The sequence below is a fragment of the Emydura macquarii genome, unplaced genomic scaffold (assembly GCF_026122565.2).
Source record: "Emydura macquarii macquarii isolate MOO-44397 ecotype Brisbane River unplaced genomic scaffold, CSIRO-AGI_Emac_v2 contig_1483, whole genome shotgun sequence".
In the NCBI taxonomy this organism is placed as follows: Eukaryota; Metazoa; Chordata; order Testudines; family Chelidae; genus Emydura; species Emydura macquarii.
The window spans coordinates 659,978-681,822 of record NW_027131620.1 but is presented as its reverse complement, the minus strand read 5'-3'; the positions used below and the strand labels follow the sequence as shown (position 1 = coordinate 681,822).

The following is a 21,845-nucleotide window of genomic DNA, read 5'->3' as shown; positions in this document are numbered from 1 at the left end:
GTCCGCTACCCACAGAATAAATCTTTAGAGAGTTGGCTATAGGACTGGCTAAAAGCTTTGTCTTTTGGTGTGAGATCCAAAGTGCAATTGACCTGGGGTAAGTGGCTGGTCCTTGCAGACTGGCAGTAACCCGAATGTTGACGTGTTACGTGCTGTCAGGGAGATCTGTCACAAAGGCAGGCTCGCCTGGGTGACAGGACAGATCGGAGTGCCCAAGGGCACTGGCTGTGGCTGCATGTTTAGGCTGTTCTAGAGCCGGAGGAGTTTACACCTGAGCGTCGGCTGGGAACAGGTTGCCCTGCGGTTAGAACTCATCCTCCTCACACGGACTAAGGGGGGAAGTGCAGGAGTCTCCATGTCTCGACATGGTCAGCTGCAGACTTTGCTGGACGATGCTTTCAGGGACGTCTGCCCTTCTGGTGGCGTGCAGGGCACAGACATTGCACACCCACAAGTGTGAACACTGAGGCACGGCGGGGCGAGCAGCCTGCCCTACACGTTCGAACCCTCGGGCACAGGCCCTGCACGGCTCCGCACGCCCAGGGCAGGGGCAGGGGCAGGGGCAGGCAGAGGGGAGTGCCCTACTCCGGGCTGCCCTGCTGCAGAGCCCCACGGCTGCACCCAGCTCCTTCCGCCCCTGCCCAGGCCCAGGGGGACACACGCTCCCGCAGCCAGGCAGGGCCACTGGGGCCAAGCACACGCGGGTCAGGATCCTCGACCCGACCCAAGGGTGCCTGGTGCCAGCCGCCTGTCACACCGCCCGGGCCAGAGGAGAAAGGACCCAGGCGTCCGGCTACCAGAGCCCCGCCTCCGCCTCCTGCTGCCACACTAAAGATGGCGCCCGGAAGGCACCAGGGCATTGGTAGATTAGCGCATGCGCATTGTTGGCGCCTGACGGGAGGTGCCAGCTTCTACACATGCGCATTGCACAGGGCCGGGGTTCGGAGAGTCGCGCCTGCGCAGCGTATGAGTTGGGCAGTCGCGCCTGCGCAGTGCCCGGGGCGGGGCGGCCCGGCGGCTGCGCGCTGGCTGCTCCGGGTCCCGATACAAGATGGCGGCGGAGGGGAGGGCGCGGCGGAGGCGGGACAGCAGCAGGAAGCGGCGCGTTCCTCGGTGCCCACAGGCCCCGGCCCCACACACAGGTACCGGCCGCGCCCGCCGGGCCTGCGCCGCGCTCCGGGAGATGAGGCGGGGCCGCGCCGTACCGCGCCGCGCCGCCGGGGGGTGGGACGGGCTCGCGCGGCTGAGGGGGAGGCGGGCCCGGGTCCTCGGCCGCCATCTTAGGGCCCTGCGCGCCCTGCCCCGGGCCGGCCAGCGCTGTCTGTCTGCCTGTCTGTCTGTCGGCCGCGGCGCGCGCGGGCTCCCTCCTCCCCCCGCCCTCCGCCGCCGCGGCCTGAGGGAGGCCTGGCCCGGCCCGGCCCGGGCGGGAGCGGGCGCGCGTCTCCTCTCCCGCGGCCCCGCGCCTGCGCACTCCCGGGCGGGAACGGGCACGGGCACGGGCAGCCCACGGCGGGAACGGGCCGGGGCGGGAGAAGCGGGCCCCCCGGCGTGGGCGGGTCTGTGGCGGCCGGGACCCGCGGGCCGGGCTCCGAGCCGCCCGCAGCGGACACTAAAGCGGCCTGTTCTCGCCCCGCAGCGCCCGCCGCGGGCCAGGCGCGCCCCCGCCCGCTGTGAAGATGCGGCCGCAGCCCCGCGCAGCGCCCGGCGTCGCCGCAGAGGAGAGCGAGCCCCGGCCCCAGACCCGGTCCCGGCCCCGGCCCCGCCAGTGCCGCCCGCCCCGCAACTGTAAGTAGCTCGGTGCGCACGGACGGCACCCGCGGCCCGGCTGGACGCCGCCCCCGCCTGCCGCACGGCGCTCCGGGCCGCTCCCCCCGGCAGCTAGGAGCCAGGCCGGGAAGGGAAGGCGCCGCCCAGCTGCAGCGAGCCGAGCCGAGCCGATCGCGGGATCTCTCCAGCCAGCCGCCAGTCGCTGCACCTTTGGGTATCGCCGCGCCGCCGCCGAAGGGTCCCGCCGTTCCCGCTTCGGGGTCGCATCCGCACCGCACCTGCTGCCAGCGCCAGCCGCGCTCGCTCTTGCTGTAACAGGCTGACTCAGACTGTACATTAGGCTCCTTTCATTTCTTTTTGATGTTCATGTGAGTGAACCCAAAATCCGTCCTGCTCCCTCGGTATGATCTGCCCTGTGTTATGCATTAAAAACGACAACAAAATCATTAGTTTGTCAGTGTCATTCTGGGTGCCTGGGAGAAGACTTTGTTCCCCTGTAACTAGAATAGCCTGGGGGGGTAGGCCAGCTGTCACAGTGCATACAGTTCCTTAGACGCTGCTGTGAGACTGACGCCCCAAAGCAGCGCAGAAATAAGTTGTGATGGCGTTCAACTTTCCGAGCCCCAGCAACCAGCCCTGCCTTTGGAATGAGGGGAAATAGCCTCAAAATTTCTCCCCCTCTGCTGCTAATTCCTAATGTCTGCCCCCCACCCTTCTGCTTCATTATAGAGGAAACATGTACAGTCCCATAGTGATGAAATGGAACACATCCTGCTCCTTGTGGCTGTGTTCCCTTGCTGTGTCTTCTTCCACCTTCCTGCCATCTTTTTTGGTAGTTACCACTTCCAGGTTGTAAGCTTTTGGGGGCAGGGACCAGAGCTGATGTCTATAAAGTACTGTACACACCACCCCATATAGCATAAAAAATACACTGTGCTCATTTTGGATCTGTTTTAAGTCCCAGCATTAGTGAGACACAGGCCAAACTGCTTCTGCAAAGAGTCCCACCAGCATGATCCACTGGAGAGATAAGGGGAGTGGGTTTGTAGTCTGCTCTGCCACATTTTCTTCAGTGACTTGGGAAAAATCACACTCTGCTTCTATTTTCCTGTCTATAAATGGAAGTAGCACTTAACAAATTAAGTGCTTTAAGCTTTATGGATGAAAAACACTAACTAAATATGATATATATGCCACGTATTATCCAGCCTTGCCACAACTGTCATTTTATTTAACACTTTGTGGCCCGTAACTAGTTGTAGCTTCTTGAAATACATACCTGGTTTATTTTGGGTCCTACTACATTTCAGCATAGTGCACACAGTGTGGAACAGGACACCTCAGCAGTTGTATTGAATAAGCAGAGGTGTGGGTTTTTACACATTTTTTCTAAAGGGAGGGATTAAAAGATTTTAAAAATTAGACAACATGGGTGCTTAATTTAATGAACTATCTAATGAAGCTTGTGAGTTTGGAGCCCCAAGAAGCATATTCCAGCTATGGTCTAGTGCATAAAAGTGACTATATAGCGAGGCTGAGCTCTTGCTTTTTCCCCCTGCAAAATGATTGAGCTAGTTTTGCAGGCTTTGCTCACAGTCAGTTAGGATGACTGTAGTGGTCACATGGGTTAGAGTGCAGGAGACAGCACAGATATGCAAAGTTGATACTATTCCTCCACTTGCTGAAATGTCTGTTCTTATGTTCTGGTGCAGGATGTGTAACAGGTGCTCTGGGATAATATACAGCCTCTCAGCTGTGAGAATCCAAGCTTCTAGAGGACATACCTCCTCCACTAACCCACTATATTGCCTTTGGTGGGAGAAGGAGAGGGTGGTTCCCTCTTCGTAGCACCTCCTCCAGCAGGCTACCAATACACTTCAGTTCTTCTGACCTGCACCACATTCTTCTTTTGTAGTTAGTGCCACAGGTGCTCATTTCTGGCTCGTAGATCTTTCTATTCCGCTTCTAAAATTCCGCTTCTAAAATGTGCAGGGCTTCTTTTAGTATGCAGGAATGGAAGCTAGAATGAGTGACCATCAGATTTAGCATGTGACCCAAGTCAGGATTTTTAATAAGGGTCTCTATAGGTGAAAGATGAAAGCATGGCCACTTTGCAATATTATTTTATATTAGTGCCACTTCCCTACACTTCTTTAATGGCGAGGAGGTGGCACAGTCTTAGATTCTGAACGGGGGGGAGGGGGAGAGAAGAGAAGGATGGTGAAATACATAGCTGCCCAGTTGGAGTGGGAAAAACGGGTAGCTGCTGAAAACTCCTTAACATTCATCCCTTTTCCTTTACTTCACTGTAGAGGCAGCATGTTTAGGGCTGATAGAGAAGTCATCTCTGGTGCTTGATACAGCACAAGTGTTTTGATAGCTTCGCGGGGAGGGTTGACTGAAAAGAGAAGAGCCTCTCCAGTTGACAACATTTAATAATACTTACTTTGTGCTTTACCAGTATGACCTAGTTAACCTTCACATCCCCTTTGTGGGCAGATAGGAGTATCATCCCCATTTTGCAGATCCAAAACTGAAGTACAGAGGCGTGATACCTTGTTCAAAGCCCTACAGCAAATCAGTGACAAGACTAAAGAGTTCTTGCCTCCCAGCCTATGCTTGCACCTGGGGATCTCAGGGGTTGTCTTTCTAATAGAGCACTGGAATTATTTTAGTTAGCAGTTGAATGTTTAATAGATGCCCCAGGTTTAAAGCTATACAAAGTGTGTGTGTGTGTGTATTGTTTCAAGCCTGTGCCCATCTCATAAAGGTAACTGGAGCAGATGAGGTGGGCTCCTTTCCTGGTATAGTGGGGTAGCAAGAGGTTGGCCTTCTGAGTGGTTTCTCTCCCAGGTAGGCAAGTAGGAGATCAGATACTTGACCTTTCAGATGGGGTCTAGTTGTAAGGTGTGTATTTTCAATGCTAGCTAAGTGGTTCCCCTCTTGTGTGCTGTTCAGAGTTCCTATTACTCAGTGTATAATTAACTGTTACAGATGCCTGTTAGACTATCTGTCACTGAGTCAGGAGTTGCCTCTCTTCTTCCCCTCTCCCGTTTCAAGCTCTGTGTTGTTGCTGGTAGGGGATTGTACAGTTAGAGCTAAGCTGTTGAACTGGCCCAGTGGATCTGGGCGCAGGGCCAACCTCGCACAAATCATATTGTGATGTGCTTTTTGTGTATATTTTCTCTAGTGCATGTGCTGAGAAATGGCCAATGAGAATCACGGCAGTCCCAGGGAGGAAGCTTCTCTGATGAGTCACTCACCTGGTACCTCTAACCAGAACCAGCCCAGCTCCCCGAAACCCATCCGACTGGTGCAGGACCTGCCAGGTACTTGTTCTGCTGTTTTAGGGGTCCAGGAACTATTCTGGAGCCTGTGGCAGCAGGGAGGGAGAAGAGGAAGTTTAAAGCAAGGAGCCTCTCTGAGTGCTAGAGGGGATCTTGGGATGGTGCCCCTTCTCCCAATTTACATGTGTGGTGAGGATGGCAGCTGGAGTGGCAGGGTTGCTGTTCAGGACTGCTCTTGTGCTGATGCTTTTTCTCTCCTAGATGAGCTGGTGCAGGCTGGCTGGGAGAAGTGCTGGAGCAAACGGGAGAATCGCCCTTACTACTTCAACCGCTTCACCAACCAGTCACTGTGGGAAATGCCTGTCCTGGGACAGCATGATGTCATTGTGAGTAACTGTTTGCCTCAGGGGTCATAGTAGTGTGGGGATGCCCTACTGGGACTTACATGGCACTCCTGTAGGAATGGGATTGTACAGAGAAAGCTCCTCTTCTGAGAGTCTGCTGCACACTTGGACTGAAGGTGTCTGGTACTGTCAGGGCACTGTGGGGAAAAGCTTACCCCTGCTACAAGAGTCTTGTCTGGCCCTGGCTACGTTTCTGTTTGAGGGACATACACTGCTGGAGTTGTCCCAGGCGTTGCACCTGTTCTAGTGCACTACGTAGAGAAAGCTAACTCTGGAGGTCCATCCGAAAAATCTTCCAACAAAAATAGAAAAGATAAGACTTGATCTCTCTGCGTGTATCAACCTATAGTGCCTCAGTTTCTCTCCACTGTAGAGAGTGGGGCAATGAAATGGAGAAGACAAGAGATTGTTCTCTCTGGTGGGGATTGTGGGGCTGTGGAAGGCCTGCGAGTTAATGATTCTTGTTGTAACTATATGTTGGCATCCTCTTAGTCCGACCCTCTGGGATTGAATGCTGCTCCAATGCCTGTGGAAGGAGGAGTGACGGAGACCGCTCCGGAGAGCAAGCCAAGGAAGAGGAGACTCTCTGAGGATGTTCAGCCCAGTGGTAACAGCGTGAAGAAAGCTAGGGTGGGTCCTGGTTCTCTGTAAGGTATCCTTAAGCTCATCCAGTTTAGACTAAACTCTAGAATGAATGTCCAATATAGTTTAAGTTTAGACAGGAGGGCTACCAAAGGATTGACCAACAGGTGACAGAGCTGAGTTACTCATGGAAGATCCTACAAGAACTGAAGGTTCTGTGGCCTGGCTACACATTTTGAGAATTGAGGAAAGAGATGGGTTGCTCAGGGAAAAGGGAGTGGAACCGAGGCAGTCAGCACTGGGCCTCCTGCTGGGTTAAGGCTGCTGAAGGCCTGAGGAGTAGAGAAACACCTACTAAAGGGATAAAAGTAGCAGGATGACTCCAAATTCCTTGACTGATTAAGATTAGAAGTAATACTCTAAGTATGTGCAGCCAGTGAGCAGAGCCTTGTGTATCAGCCTGCTGGGCCTGAAAGGGGCATGCCCAGCCTCTAACTGTTTGCCATATGTGGCATTGGGAAGGAATTAGGCAGTGACCTGGGGTTGGTGGTGGGGGGGTTCACCTTCCTCTGCAGTATGTGGGTGTGGGTCACTTGCTAGGATTATCTGGGTGCATCTCACTTAATCATTTCTCTGCCTTTGCAGGGGCCTGGGGCACTTGTGCACCTCAGTCCCTCCTATTCTCTCACATAACCGTCTACTCTCCTGTGGGATGTAATATTTAGTCTAATTTCGGTTGCCGGCTTTAGCGTGTGGGTGCTAAGTGGTGTTGGTGGCCTGTGATATACAGGAGGTCAGACTAGATAATCTGGTGGTCCCTTCTGGCCTTAAATGCTATGCCTCTAAAGTGAAGGTCTCTTACCAAACCAGCCTGAAAGTAAGCACTCCTACCAAACCAGGCAGCCAGTTGAAAGGTGCTTACAGTATTGAAAGGCCAAAAAATCAGATTTTGTCATGTACAGCAAATGGGAGGCTGTGTCCCAAAGGGAGTGGTGCATTCATGTGAGGGAGGTGATGGGGGCTGTAAAGCACAGGCTAAGGTGAGAAAAAGAGAGAGAGCATGAATCTTGCTGCTGTTGATCAAAACTTGCAGCAGCTGAATCTGAGAGCATTAGCAAGCACAAACCAGTTGGCAAAAAGAAGGTTTTTGCAAGATGGTGATTGGACTATGAAAGAAAACATCTCAGGGTAGATATTACAGCCAAGAATCTGAGAGAGCTGCTGTGAATCTCTGTGAATTGGAACCTCTGAGAAATGAGTAAATGGGAGGGGTAAGGATAGGAATGTGATGTGAGGTGAGCACTGAGATAACTGTTGCTGGTGCTAAGGAGCCAAGAGTCAGAGTTTCTGCACAGAAGAACTTTACACAGCGGCGTTCACTGCACTGTGACACACACAGATATTTAGGGTTCATTTGCCAGGATTCCTGGAGTGGCAGAGTGCAACTAATCCTAAAGGCACTGCCTTCACTGTGCGTTCCTTCCTTCCATGTTTGAGACCTGTATTAAAAACAGAAATCAAGGGGGCCTGGAACTTGGACTCAAAGAGTCAGCTGAACTGCTCAAGGTGAGAGGACTGTTTCCGTTACTCTCTAGTAACTCAGACCCATGTCACCTGACACCCAAGGAACAGGAAGATCAGACTTGGACCCGTACCACGTAGTTATTGTACTTGTGGCAGCCGGGGAATGAGTGTGTCTCTGTGCTGGGAAATGGGCTATGCCTGAGCAACGGGGTAAAGTCAGTACCCATGTTTGTGTATGCCAGGGGCAATGTGAACATATTCTCTCTCTAGCAGTCAGCTGGGCATTCTGAGATCTGCACTGTTGAGGGAGTGATTTTGGGGGATAATGGGCATGGTGCCTCAGTGCCTTACTTTCCAGTATAGTGACTGGCATTTCTCTCTCTCAGGTGGATGTTCCAGGGACCCTCGCTGCACAGCCAGTCCCCAGTTCTCCCAGTATTCCAGGGACCCCTATTTTAAAGTTGTGTGGTATTTCACCCGAAGATAAACAACAGGCAGCTCTTTTACGACCAACTGAGTGAGTCTTCTCTTCTTCCCTTCTGCTCTTTCCTTGTTACCAAGTTAGGGACAGCTGATTTTCCCCATGCCTTTGAAGGGGAACTTGGCAGGTACTAGCTCCAGGCTGGGGGGAGGTTGGGTTGTTCAGTCTTCTGACTTCTGGTACATTGCAAGGTGACTTTAAAGGGAGACAATTGGTTAAATGTTTGACCATCCTGACAACTGTTGCTTCTGTCACAGAGTGTACTGGGACCTGGATATCCAAACAAATGCAGTGATTAAACAGAGGACCCCGTCTGAAGTGCTGCCGCTGCACCCCGAGGTGGAGCTGCTTCGATCCCAGCTCATACTGAAGCTGCGGCAGCATTACCGGGAGCTCTGCCAGCAGCGAGAGGGTAAATTCTTGTCTGTCTCTCCTCCTCCACCACTGCAGTGCCTTGCTCTCCTTCCTTCTGTCTCATCTTCATCTGCCTCTCTGGTCAGTCTGTCTCTTCTTCCCTGTACTGCTCCTTTGTGGCGCTCTCATGCTCTTTGGCACAGTTTTAGATTAGACTCATCAGGCAGAGATTGCTTGCAGCGGGATGGGACCCTGATCTGAGCATCTGGGCAGTACCATAATACTAATATTAAATAGTAACAAGCAGACTTTTTTCTGTTCCTCTAGGGATTGACCCCCCACGGGAATCCTTTAATCGCTGGATGTTGGAGCGGAAGGTAGTCGATAAAGGGACAGACCCTCTGTTACCAAGCAACTGCGAGCCAGTAGTCTCTCCTTCCATGTTTAGAGAAATCATGAATGACATTCCCATCAGGTACGGCTAAAGCAAAGTGCACCTTTGGAGTTTCTGCCCTGCGGGCATTCTAGGGTTTCTCTGGGGGGAATCTTCTGAGTTTCACTTTCCACTGTGGAGCAGCTGCGGGCTTGTGTGAAGGCTGGGAGCTGGACCTGATGCTTCCTTTTTGGAGTGGTAACTGGGAAGCTGACTGTGATATGTGTTTATTTGGATTTGCTTCAGATTATCCCGAATCAAGTTCCGTGAGGAAGCCAAGCGACTGCTATTCAAATATGCCGAGGCTGCAAAACGGCTTATTGAATCCAGGTTGGGACATTCTCTTGCAGTTTGTATGATCAGTTTCTGAGAACAGAGAATACTCTAAAGTCTTTCTAGAAGTGACTGTTGCATTCCCACCTTGAATTCTTCTCAGTATTGGTCACCTCAGTAGGAACAAAGCAGGACTAGAAAAGACACCAAGAAAGGCAATGAAAATGGTCGGTGGCATCTTGTGAAGGAGAGGGAATCAATAGGAAATGAGTATGGAAAGATTTAGGCTATTGAGATTGGAAAGAAGAAGAGCTAGTGAGAGCCTGTGAAATGCCTGGTGCAGAGAAGGCCAGCTGGGTGGTGTTTATCCTTGTGATAAGACAAGAACAGTAGGCACCAATGGTAGGAGAAGGCAACCAATTTAAAATGGATAAAAGGAAAATTACAGTAAATGATCTGGGGAACTCTCCATTGCAGGATAATAATTGACACAAATAGGTCTCATCCTTTATTTTTGCTAGGTTTTCTGTTAATGAAGATAGGGCCCTTGTCATTATTAACCTATCTGAGATACAGAATTGCACCGTGTGATGCCTTACTGCTTTTCATTGAGCAACATTGGTTTGCTAGAGGAAGACATAGCCCTGCCCCAAGGAGATCAAAATTTAAATCCTACCCAAATAGTCCAGTCCAGACGTGGCTCATAGGGAGAAGATGGAAACTTCTATCGATGCAGTTTTGAATTTTTAATTTGTTGGGGATGGGGGAGGATTTTATGCCTTCCCTTGAAGTGTAGTGGCCACTGTTGGAGATGACAGGACCATTGGTCTGTTAAAGCAGTTCCTTTATTTACCTCTCATGTTGCAGAAGAGAGCAGCTATCTACATTGCGTCTTGGAGACAGCATGGCAGGTTCTGGTCAGGCAGGCATCTGAGAACTGCCCACAGGAATCCTGGATGGCAGTGACAGGGCACTGTGTTGAGGAAGACACAGCTGCCGCAATCCCGCACTGATAGGAAGGCACTGTGTTGGGAAGGGATGTGTTGTAGGTTAAACAGTGGTGGGTTAAATTCCTGTTCCTCCATTGTGTGCAGGAGTGCATCACCAGACAGTAGGAAGGTGGTGAAATGGAATGTGGAGGACACCTTCAGCTGGCTGCGACGGGACCATTCAGCGTCTAAGGAGGACTACATGGTCAGTATCCGCTTTCCAGTTCAGTACAGCTGAATGCATGGAAACCAAGAAAAGGCGGGGGCTTTGGAGGGCAGGAAAAGGCCCCTTGTCGAGAAGTCTGTGGTTGCCTTCTCACTTACATGTGCTTTGTGAGACAGAAGAGAGAACTGTGTTAGAAGCCCATGAGAAATCGGTTGCGAGGCTAATGGGGAGTTGGTGATAGTGATGTGTAAGGGCCTCTCTCTCTCTGACCCTGCAGGACCGCCTGGAGCACCTACGCAAGCAGTGTGGGCCCCATGTGTCTGCTGCAGCCAAGGATTCTGTTGAAGGCATCTGCAGTAAGATTTACCACATATCGCTCGAATATGTTAAGCGGATCCGGGAGAAGCATCTTGCCATCCTCAAGGAGCACAATATATCTGGTAGGCAGCAAGCTCAGAGACACGGTACAATGCCGCAGTTGACAACAGAGTGATGTATGATGCAGTGCAACCTAGCCTGTCCCATTCAAGTACAAGTCATTGTAGTGGGGGAGTTGTGCTGTTTGAATCCCAAGTACCATGTCTAAGTAGGATAGAAACAATGGGTCCATTGCTGGCATCAGGTGAATAGTAGCACAATGGGAGTGCAGGGGCTGGTGGGCCACCCTGAGACATCACTGCCAATGAATGTGAATCATCTTAGATGTGTACACTGGGGGGGTCACTCACTTCAGGACTGTAGGCTGAGTGCATTGCACAAACAAGGGGCTTCTTGTATTCCTCTGTTCTCCCCACAAGCCACCTGTGTGCTCCCTTGTCTGGCTTCTTCCCTGCAACTCCGCCCTCTGCCACATTCCAAGGGCTGTCCTGCAAATCCCACAGCTATGCGAGGGGTTCTGTGTGCCCGCCAGTCCCCATCTCCATCTCCTCCAGGTCCCTGCTTCCCAACCACTACTACCCATGCCCAGCACTGTCTGGGTCTCCTTCCTTCCCACCTCACTCCGCCATCTGCATCTTAAGAGGACTAGATGGTCAGTACCCCCTGCTTGCCTCCCAGATGGCTGCTTCCTCACCACCATTGCTCTATCCCCTCCTCCAGGTGCTCACTTCCTCCCCTGCAAACCTGTTATCTTATTTCTGTTAGAGTCTAGGTTACAGACCATCTTCCCCCACGGTAAATTACGCAGCTGCTCCTGCTATGTGTAGGTGGCGGTAGAAAGATTCCTCTGATTGCAGCACCCATGTGGGGGCCTTGGTTTTCCTCTGAATCTGGCTTGTCTGGTTTTCCAACTTGCATCAAAAGTTATAGGCTTGTGTCCGTTGGGGCCCAGAACATTCCCTGAAATCTTGGAATTGATTGGATACAGTGTTCCAAAGTTACTGTGTTACTACAGGAGGAATGCCATTGAAATGTGTAGGGTCTTGGTTCACTTGACCAACATGTATTTGAAGTAAGCTGCGGGTTCAGCTTTTAACTGGCTGTCTGAAGGGGCTGCCTGTTGACCTGTGATGTGGTCACCCTGGTCCTGTGGCATTGTGTGTTTGGGATGGGACCTACCACCTTGGCTCCAGACCCATCATCCTGTCTTTGGGGTGTAGGTGGAGCCTGTCCCCTTAGTGTGCTTGGATTCTAATGTGGCTGTCTTTCTCTGTGTCTCCCATAGCTGAGGTAGAAGCACCAGAGGGTCAGGACCGGCTCGTATACTGTTACCCAGTGAGACTGGCCATCCCTTCCCCGCCAGTCCCCAGTGTAGAAATGCATGTGGAGAACAATGTGGCGTGTGTGCGATACAAGGGGGAGATGGTGAAAGTGAGCCGCAACTACTTCAGCAAGCTGGTAAGGGCTGAACTTCAATCCTGAGGAGCAAGAGAGAAACAGATTCTCACCATCGTGAATTGTTTTTAATGGGAGAGGTCTGCCCTCTTGTTGCTCTCTGAGAGGCACTCTGCAACAGGATGGTCTCTTTTCACACTGGAAGGGGAATTCTGCCCAGCGCTGGTTGTGTAACCTTGAGAGAGAGTTTGAGAATTCAGAGCTCCAGCGGGGGGGAGGGCGCGAGGGGCAAAAGGGGGGAGAATGTAGAGGCCAAGACAGGCCTCAGGCCTGGTTTACACTGACCGGCAAATTCAGTAGCAGTCGACAGGAGTGATGCAAGCTACGTAGAGTAGCTTGTGTAACTCCCATCGACTTTGTAACGTCTGTTTTGCACGCCGTCTCCACTACGCTGTGCCGACGGGAAATGGGTACCCGTCATGCAGTGCTATGCTTTCTTTGGAAGTGGTTTTATTAGATTGACTTCTGGATCGATTGAGCATGTCTTCAGTGTCACTCAATCGAACCAGAAAAATCGATCTGATGGCGGCGAATTTGCCACCGTCATTAGACATAGCCTCGGTGTATGGCAAGGAACTGTACAAAGGAAGGAGTATTTATGGCCTGGACTGTGGGTTCAGAATGCTGAAGGGTCCACATGAAAACATCATTGCCTGCTTTTACCCAGCCCCTAAGTATTAGGCCACTCATCAAAAGATCACTCATTAAAACTTAGAGCGCAATGCATTTAGAGCCAATAAAAGGCAACAATTCCTGATTTGTGTCGTATGCCCACCCACAGCAAGGCCGCCTCTGGATGTGGCGTCTATGGCAAAGGGTAACTTCCCTCTAGTGTCTAGCCTGCAGTATGCTACATTCAAAGTAGGTGTGGCTGAAAAATGCTACAAAGCTTCCCCTAGAGCCTCTGCCACTTCCATCACCTCAGTGCCTGCTGTCTCTCTGCTTCTCTCAATTGATGGGATGCCCTTGCACAAGCACCCACCAGCTCTCTGGTTTCTTATCACTCCAGCATCCTGTGGCTCTCTAACTCTCCTGCTTCCTTACTTGCTATTTTTAATGACCTGGGTTTCTCTTCCAGTGGCTTCTCTATCGGTACAGTTGCATTGACGACTCTGGCTGTGAGAGGTTTCTGCCCAGGGTTTGGTGCCTTCTCCGTCGATATCAGGTACTGGTTCCTTCTCAGCTTTTGGGCAGCAGGCAGCTCTGGTGGAATTGTAATACTGATGCTATCAGCAGTGCTCTGAGAGATGCAGCAGAAAACTGGGGACACTAGATCCAGCAACGGAGCAAAGTTGGGCTAAAAGAGGGTTTTCCTGAACACTGGGGGGTAGGATGCTACACTGGGGAGCTATCACATGGGCTTGGCATTAACCCTCAAGCTGGCAGAAGTGCACACATTTACAAAATGAACCTGCTATTCTTAGACTGAGTTCTAGGTGAGGGGCGCTTCATAGGAAGGAATGTGTGGGATTGATGATGAGTGATGGGGGCCCAGGGTGTTCTTGGCTGTTCTGGAGAGCTACTTGAGCGGGAGAAGGGTTGCTGTCAGCCTGGGGGGAGTGGGTTATGTGGCCCTGGGTCAGAATGCAGTGAGAGAGGAGCAGTGGCGGCGCACAGCTCTTACAGGAGTCACTCACTGAGGGTTTGCTCTCCTCAGATGATGTTTGGTGTTGGTCTGTATGAAGGAACTGGCCTGCAGGGGGCACTCCCGGTGCATGTCTTTGAAGTCCTCCACAAGCTCTTTGGAGTGAGTTTCGAATGCTTTGCCTCGCCCCTGAACTGCTATTTTAAACAGTACTGTTCGGCCTTCCTGGACACAGATGGGTATTTTGGATCCAGGGGGTGAGTCTTGCATTCTATTGCCCTTGCCATGTGTATCCATGAGTGCCTGCATTTTTGGCTGGGTGGGAGCTCTGTCCTGGATTTAAGAACTCACTGATGACCACTACTACCTGGTGACATCAAGAAGCCTGAGTGTTCACTGCCTGTTCTGCTTCACTCTTCACTGAAAGGGTTAATGGTGACCGAATCTCAACACAATTAATATTGACGACAAGTGAGAAGGAGCGAAGCCAAAATAAGGACAGAAAAAGCTAAAGACTAATTAGATAAATTCAAGTCAGCAGTGGCTGATGAAATTCATCATATGATACTTGAGAAGCTAGCTGAAGCAATCTCAGAACTCTTAGCCATTATCTTTGAGAACTCATCGAGGAAACATGATGCCCCAGAGGACTGGAGAAGGGCAAACATAGTTCTTAGCTTTAAAAAGGGGAACAAAGAAGATCTGGGGAATTACAGACTCAGCAGCCTAACTTTGACACTATTAAACAATCAACTTGTAAGCACCTAGGAGATAACAGGATGGCTTTGTCAAGAACAAATCATGCCAGACCAATCTAGTTCCCTTCTTTGACAGGATTACTGGCCTACTGGTTAGAGGGGAAAGGAGTGGACATGATATATCTTGATTTTAGTAAGACTTTTGACACAGTCCCACATGGCATTCTTATAAGCAAACTAGGGAAATGTGGTCTAGATGAAATTACTGTACGGTGGATGCACAGCTAGTTGAAGGACTGTAATTACTATCCAGCTGGGAGGATGTATCTAGTGATTCAGTCTTCAGTCTTAAATCTGTTACTAGTCAGTGTTTTCATTAATTACTTGGGTAATGGAATGGAGAGTGTGCTGATAAAATTTGTGGATGACACTAAGCTGGGAGGGGTTGCAAGCACTTTGGAGGGACAGGATTAGAATTCAAAATGACCTTGACAAATTGGAGAATTGATCTGAATTCAGCAAGATGTAATTCAATAAAGATAAGTGCAAAGTACTTCTCTTAGGAAGGAAAAATCAAATACATAACTACAAAATGGGGAATAACTGGCTAGGTGGTGGTACTGCTGAAAAAGTTTCTGAAGATTATAGTGGATCACAAATTTAATGTGAGTCAGCAACGTGATGCGGTTGTAAAGAAAGCTAATACCATTCTGGGATATACTAACACAAGTGTCGTATATCTGACACAGGAGGTAATTGTCCTGCTCTACTCAGCACTGCTGAGGCCTTAGCTTACTGTGTTCAGTTCTGGGCAGCACGCTTCAGGAAGGTTGCAGGCAAAGTGAAGAGAGTCTAGAAGCGAGCAACAAAAATGATAAAAGGTTTAGAAACCCTGTTGTATGAGGAAAGGTTAAAAAAACTGGGCCTGTTTAGTCTTGAGAAAAGAAGATTATGGGGGGAACCTTGTAACGGTATTCACATCTGTTAAGGGCTGTTATAAAGAGGATGGTGACCAATTGTTCTCCACGTTCACTGGAGCTTGGGCAAGAAGTAATGGGCGTAATCTGCAGCAAGGGAAATTTAGGTTAGATATTAGGAAAAGCTTTCTAACTCTCAAGATAGTTAAGCTCTGGAACAGGCTTCCAAGGGACGTCGTGGAATCCCCATCATTGGAATTCTTTAAGAACAGGTTGGACAAACACCTGTCAGGGATGATCTAGGTTTGCTTCTTCCTGCCTCAGTGCAAGGAGCTGGACTAGATCATTTAAAAGCTATCTGCTTACAAAATCAGACATTAAAAACACAGACGTGTCACAGCATACTAGTACTGAAAAAATGCTTGCTTTCTTATTTTTACCATATAATTATTGAATGAATCAATTGGAATATAAATATTGTACTTGCATTTCAGTGCACAGTATATAGAGCAGTATAAACAAGTCGTATGAAATTTTAGTTTGTACTGATTTCGCTAGTGCTTTATATGTAGCATGTTGTAAAACTAGGCAAATATCTGGATGAGTCGATGTCCCCCATGGAAGATCTCTGTGTACCCCCAGGGTACGCGTACCCCTGGTTGAGAATCACTGGACTTCCAACCTTACGTTTCTATGATACCCTTCCAATCAGGCCTGGAGTAAATGTGGCATGGATTGGCTGTGAAATGATCAGGACTGTATTGTAGGCCCTGTTGGATGGTATCTTGCCCTGGATTTGGCATGTCCATTAGGTCTGGGTATATGCTCCTTTCATCCTGAAGGAAGGGGAGTCTCAAACATTGAAAATTGTGAAATTGGAGCCCAGGCATGCGTCAGCCTGCGGGTTCCCAGGTGACTAGTTATGTGTCACCTTGGTGACTGTTTGTGCCACAGGGGAATGAATGTGGCAGGCCCTGCCCTGCTAGGAAGTCCGGCTGTATCTGGCTATGTGGTTGCCCTTTCGCAGATGCCGCTGCCTTGTAAGATGTTTGCAGCTGGGCCTTCCTAACTGGGAGCTTTTCCTTGTTCCCTTCAGCCCATTCCTGGATTTCTTCCCCATAAGTGGCTCTTTTGAGGCAAATCCTCCATTCTGTGAGGAATTGATGGACGCCATGGTCTCTCACTTTGAGGTACGTCTGCTCATCTCTGTCACTGCTTGGACTGGGACAGTCCTCTTTTCCCTCTGCTGTTGTCCTGCGCCCCATGGCATGGTTACAAATCAGCAGGTCACTGAGGATAGTGACAGATCTTTGCTGGTCTCTGAGAAGGGTGCGTTTCCTTCTCAGAGAGCCCATCGCGCTTGTTGTTGTTTGGCTAGGAATAAGACTCTTCTTTTCCTTGTGAATTAGAAACTGCTGGAGAGCTCCAATGAGCCTCTCTCCTTCATTGTCTTCATTCCTGAGTGGAGGGACCCTCCGACGCCAGCCCTGATCCGCATGGAGCAGAGCAAGTTCAAGCGGCACCAGCTCATCCTGCCAGCCTTCGATCATGAATACCGCAGTGGGTCTCAGCATGTCTGCAAGAAGTAGGCCTTTCTCACAAGCCCGGGGGTCTTAGTCTCTGGTTCGGAGGCTCTTGAGATGTACTGCGGCTTAGAAAGGCCCTTGGCAGGAATCCCTGCTCCATGGTGACATTGGCTGGGTGTATAAAACAGGCTAGGAAAGAAGTGAGGTGACGTAGCACATCTCAGATTTAGGCTCAACAGACAATGTCAAAGGTCACCATATTCGTGTAGCCAAAATGAGTTATTTCCTTCCTGTTAAAGATTGTCATCAGTCTCTCCCCCAGGGACACGTCTCTCATCTGACCTCTGTATGCCCTATGGTACTGTGGAGAAGAGCCATACACCTGCATACAGTCTGGGATGCAGTTGGCTGAGCAGAGTAGCCTTCTGGGCGAGTAAATGTCCTGTTGCCTCTACCATTCAGAAACAGTTAAAGAAGCAGAAGCTTGGGCGAGTTTGCACCTCTGGCTTTTGTGGCAGGTTAACAGCTTGGTGGGCAGCAAGAGCTTAAATATCACCTGTCTCCACTGAGTATCTGCTTGGCCCAGAATGCCTGACAGCAGGATTTGTCATAGCTGGGATGGTAGGAATTCCCAGCTGTGTGTGTTGGGGTAGGAGCTGTGGCAAGATTTGTACAGTGTTCCCTCTTCTCTAACTTGTTGAGCTTCTTGCCATTTTCCTGTTCCCCAGGAGCTTATGGTGCTGCAGTGTGTGCTTAGCCAAGAGCAGTTCTTGGGGTGTCCAGGGGAAGCGTAACACACTGATTCTCTGAGGTTACCTTTTGGAAGGCTCTCAAACCCATGCAGGCACCAGAGAGCTTGCAGTGGGGTCCTAGCGATGTTGGCATGTTTGGACAGATACCTCCTAAGCAATGGGTTGTGTGTATGAATTTTAACTCACCAGTATGGCTTTCTTCTAAAAGAGAATGACTATTCCTCAGTGCTCCAGAGGGGAGGGAAATGGCGAGGGTGCCTGTGAGGGGAGGGTCCGGGCGCAGCTGAGGCAAGCGACCGGTTGGGCAGGGCCAGAAAGCGAGTGCTGAGTGCCTGTCGTCTTCCCTTGCAGAGAGGAGATGTACTACAAAGCCGTGCACAACACTGCTGTCATCTTCCTGCAAAACCATGCAGGCGTCACCAAGTGGGAGCCCACGCCTGAGCGGCTGCAGGAGCTCGTCACAGCCTATAAGCACTCAGGACGGACCCTCAGTTCCACCGGTTCCTCCTCCTCCTCCTCCTCCTCCACTTCTTCCTCCACAGCAGAGAAAGATCGGGAGAGTGGCCGAGAGCAAAGCACCAGCCGGGAGCCCAATGCCAATTGATCTGCAGAGGGCAGCGTGCAGTGACAGACAGCAGGGGTAAAGGTAACAGCTCCAGAGGCAGCGAGGGTTGATGTGGCAGGTGGAGAGACTGCTGGCTCTGTAGCACCAGGCCTGGGGGACTCGCTTCAGGCAGCTCCACACTGCTTGCTTTCCTTTGTAAACCTGCAAGGCCCCTTCCCTCGACAAAGTCCGGGGAGATTGCCTCCCCTCGTGCCCTGGGCGAAGAGGATCGGCTACTGCCCGAGTTGAGGGACAAGGAAAGCAAACGTTGCAGCCATAGGAAGAGTCTGCAGCCCTTTCAAACACTACAGCTCCGAGGAAAAGGCAGCTGGAACTGGGCGGGCTGCGCAGATGAAGAACGGACAGACTGACAGACAGAGCTGTGGCCTAGAAGGGTCCCGGCAGCTGGCTGAAACCTGGGATTTCCAAGAGACCAGCAGGCAGGGGCCAGAGGCTCTTCCTGCTGGCTTGGCACCAGCACAGCTGTGTCCATAGTGTAAATAGTTCTGTCTGTGGTGACCATGCTCCCTGCAGGGTTTGTTTCCGTAGCATCTGTTTCTTTTCCACATGTACGAGTTCCGTGTTTGCTGAAGCTGTTTGCCGTATAAAAGAAAAGCAGAGAAAAGGAATTTCTTTTTGTGTGTAAAGACGTCGTTGCAGCTGTTTTGTAGTCGTGGTTTTTACCCGGAGCCCTCTGGGCTTTATTTAACCTCCTGGGGTTTTGTTTTGTAAGGATTAATTTAACACCGCTAACCATTTTATTACTTTTATCAAAGAAAGCAAAGTCTATTTTTGATTTTTGTTTCCTAGTTCTTAGGGACATTAAAAACCAGCATTACAGCTCCCCTTGGTGTCAGTGCTATTTCTCATCTGGGGCCCCTGGGACTGCCCAGGGGAGGCACCTGCTCCCCTGTCCATCCTCAGACTCTGAGCCTTCTCCTGGGCCTCTGAACTGGGTGAACTCTAGGAAAATGATCAGTTCTTATAGAGCTTGCACTTTGAATCTGTCTGTAGTGCTTGTGGGCTGAGTTGGGCAGTGTAATGTGCAACGTTTCTAAAACACGTATCCAAAATGTCTTGGGGGTTAAATAAAACCGTTCAAAGGATAAATAGCAGAGACTGAGGCATAGGCAAGGGAAAAGAAACCATTTTGCTGAGATGTAAAATGGCAAGGCAGAGGGGGAGGAACGGTAGGTGCTCTGATACCTAGGTTGTAGCCTCCTTAGAACTACCCCAGCGAGAGGCTGTTGTAGAGGAAGGCTTTCACACGGGTAATTGCAAGAATGTTGAAGATGTGGAGTGGCAGGTGTGAGTGTTCTGTTAGTGAAGTCAGGAGCTGGGCAAATTTGAACTGGCTCTTGGAATAACTGGGGAGTCAGTCAGTGATGCTGAGGGTTGTGGGTGGCATGACCTCCCTTCTTTTTATTTGAGGAGAAAAGGACAGAAACACTCTGCATATGCTGGAATCTGAGGTGCTGAGATTTATGGCGGTCCTGGAAGAGGGAATTGCTGTAGCCTAGGCAAGAGGGGGAGAGACCTGGATGCAGTGTAGTTGTGAGAGTGACGAATGAGGTAATGTTCTGGAGAGAACGATAAGCCAGTCTACAAATGCAAGTGAAGATGATGCCAGGACTCCAGACGGTGATGGCAAACAGGAGACACAAGAGACTGGAACTTGGCTTGGGGAGGCACCTCCTGTCCAAGAGAAGCTTTTTGGTGTTTGGGACATTTAACTGAAGTGAGATAAAGCCACAGATATACTTGTCAGAGGGGCTGAGGCGGCAGTCAGGGAGGATTTACAGACTTTTCTTTTTTAAGGCCAGAAGGGGCCATTGTGTTTGTCTAATCTGATTTTCTGTATAATCCTGCATTAAACCCATAACTGCTGCCTGAGCTAATGCTTATCTTTTAGATTTAAAGATTCCAAATAATAGCGCATCCATCACAACCCTAGGTAAGTTCCAGTGGTTAATTCTTCTCTGTTAAATGATGCCTCATTTCCAGGCTGCTTCCAGTCATTGGAGTTTGTGCTGTCTTTGTCTGTTAGATCAAAGAGCCCTCTGCTATCAGAAATACCTTTCTCATGTAAGTACCTACAGACTGTGAGCGAGTCACCTCTTAATCTTCTCTGATTAACTAAATGGATTAAGCTTTTTAGGTCACACACTATAAAATAAGGCAGGTTTTCAGACCTCTGATCATTCCTGTAGCTCTTTTCTGAACCTTTCACATTGTTCAAGATCCTTTTAACAGTGTGGTCAAGAGAACAAGGTGGTATCCAGTAATGAACTCACTCGGAGTCACTGAAGGTCCTGAAACATGCACCTGAGTGTTGTCAGGATAAGGGGGCAGCTAAGGGTAAAGGTAAAGGTCGGGGAGAGGGTAGATACAAGACAGAGGGGAGCCTTGTGGCTCTATAGAGAAGGAGGCAGTAGCAGCTGTCTGTCTCAGGCTGAAATATTTTGGAAAATTTCAGCCAAAATGGTTCAGCCGTTTCTGAGATTAGATCTGGAGCCAATCTCTCAGTGTCAGGGGGAGAGACGTGCATCAGCCCGGAGGGGGAAGTTGGGACTGGCTAAGCTAAGGCGACGAGGAGCTGGAGGAGGCAAGCTATGACTGATTGGGCAAAGAACCTGGGATGAGAAACCTGAAGAATAGTGACTGGGTCTGGTAGGCAAGGGGGATGAGATGAGGACAAGGAGCCAGGGTTGTGGAAGAGACAGGACAGGGACAGGACAGAAGGGATCATGCTTAGGGAGAAAGGGCTGAAGAGTCTGTGTACTAGAGCACGCTCCCCTAAGCGCCTGGACTAGAACCCAAGATCCCAGACTTACCTTTCCTCTTCTCTGCAAATATCTATGAAACCCACTGGCAAAGGTGATACCTTCTTTAGTGCCAATCCACGTAGAAGATGACAACCCACTACTGCTATCGGTTACGCCGTTAGTTCAAGTGGCAGAGGTCTGTGTGCTGGATGTAAAGGTTCTAGGCTACCAACGAACCATATGAATGTCAGCATGATGCCACACAGTAGAATTTCTGGGGGGATTTCCTTCAGTTTGCTCTGAAATACCTAGGAAATTATCCATGCACACAAGCTACATTAAAAAAATATTCAGGTTGCAAAATCAAACACTCAGAAACAAGGAAATACCCCAGAATCAAGGTTGCCTGTGAATCCTTAACTGTGCCCTTGGGCATATGCGTTGTTATGATAGGCTTTAATTACATAATCCCATACTATTTTTTTCCACAGGACCCTGCCTCATTCAGTGCACGGAAGGGACCTGCTCCGTGTGGTTTATCCCCAGGTGTAGCGAAGGAGGCTGATGTCTATAAGACATCTGCCTCATTTGTTGCAGAAGTTGAAAAGTGTCTCGTGTATGAAGCAAGGAATTGTAAAAAAGGACGGTCTCATAGACTTGAAGGCTAGAAAGGACCCTCGCGATCATCTGATGTGGTCACATGCACATTGCAGGCCACAGAACCTCACCCACCCACTTCTGTGATAGACCCATAACCTCTGGCTGAGTTACTGAATTCCTCACATCACGATTTAAAGACATCAAAATGACAGAGAATCCACCATTTACCCTAGTTTCAAGCAGCAAGTGACCCAACCCACAGCTGAAGGTAAAAAAAATTCCCAGGGTCTCTGCCAATCTGACCT

At 50.1% G+C, this 21,845-nt stretch overlaps 1 protein-coding gene across 3 annotated transcripts; it reads left to right on the top strand.

The window, feature by feature from the left end:
* Positions 1 to 983: 983 nt before the first annotated feature.
* On the top strand, positions 984 to 20,068 carry PCIF1 (phosphorylated CTD interacting factor 1). Of its 3 annotated transcripts, none has more exons than XM_067553917.1 (17): positions 984 to 1,142; positions 1,637 to 2,135; positions 4,958 to 5,096; positions 5,316 to 5,440; positions 5,951 to 6,088; positions 7,951 to 8,081; positions 8,303 to 8,457; positions 8,727 to 8,874; positions 9,079 to 9,162; positions 10,200 to 10,299; positions 10,538 to 10,700; positions 11,924 to 12,096; positions 13,172 to 13,258; positions 13,751 to 13,935; positions 16,390 to 16,483; positions 16,703 to 16,853; positions 17,923 to 20,068. In XM_067553917.1, exons 3-17 carry the CDS (start codon positions 4,973 to 4,975, stop codon positions 18,213 to 18,215), a joined length of 2,151 nt encoding a protein of 716 aa, XP_067410018.1. In that variant the 5' UTR covers positions 984 to 1,142; positions 1,637 to 2,135; positions 4,958 to 4,972; the 3' UTR covers positions 18,216 to 20,068. The 3 variants fall into 3 exon arrangements, with proteins under 3 accessions (XP_067410018.1, XP_067410019.1, XP_067410020.1); XM_067553918.1 differs by having other exon boundaries at positions 16,703 to 16,878; XM_067553919.1 differs by lacking the exons at positions 16,390 to 16,483; positions 16,703 to 16,853.
* Positions 20,069 to 21,845: the final 1,777 nt, after the last annotated feature.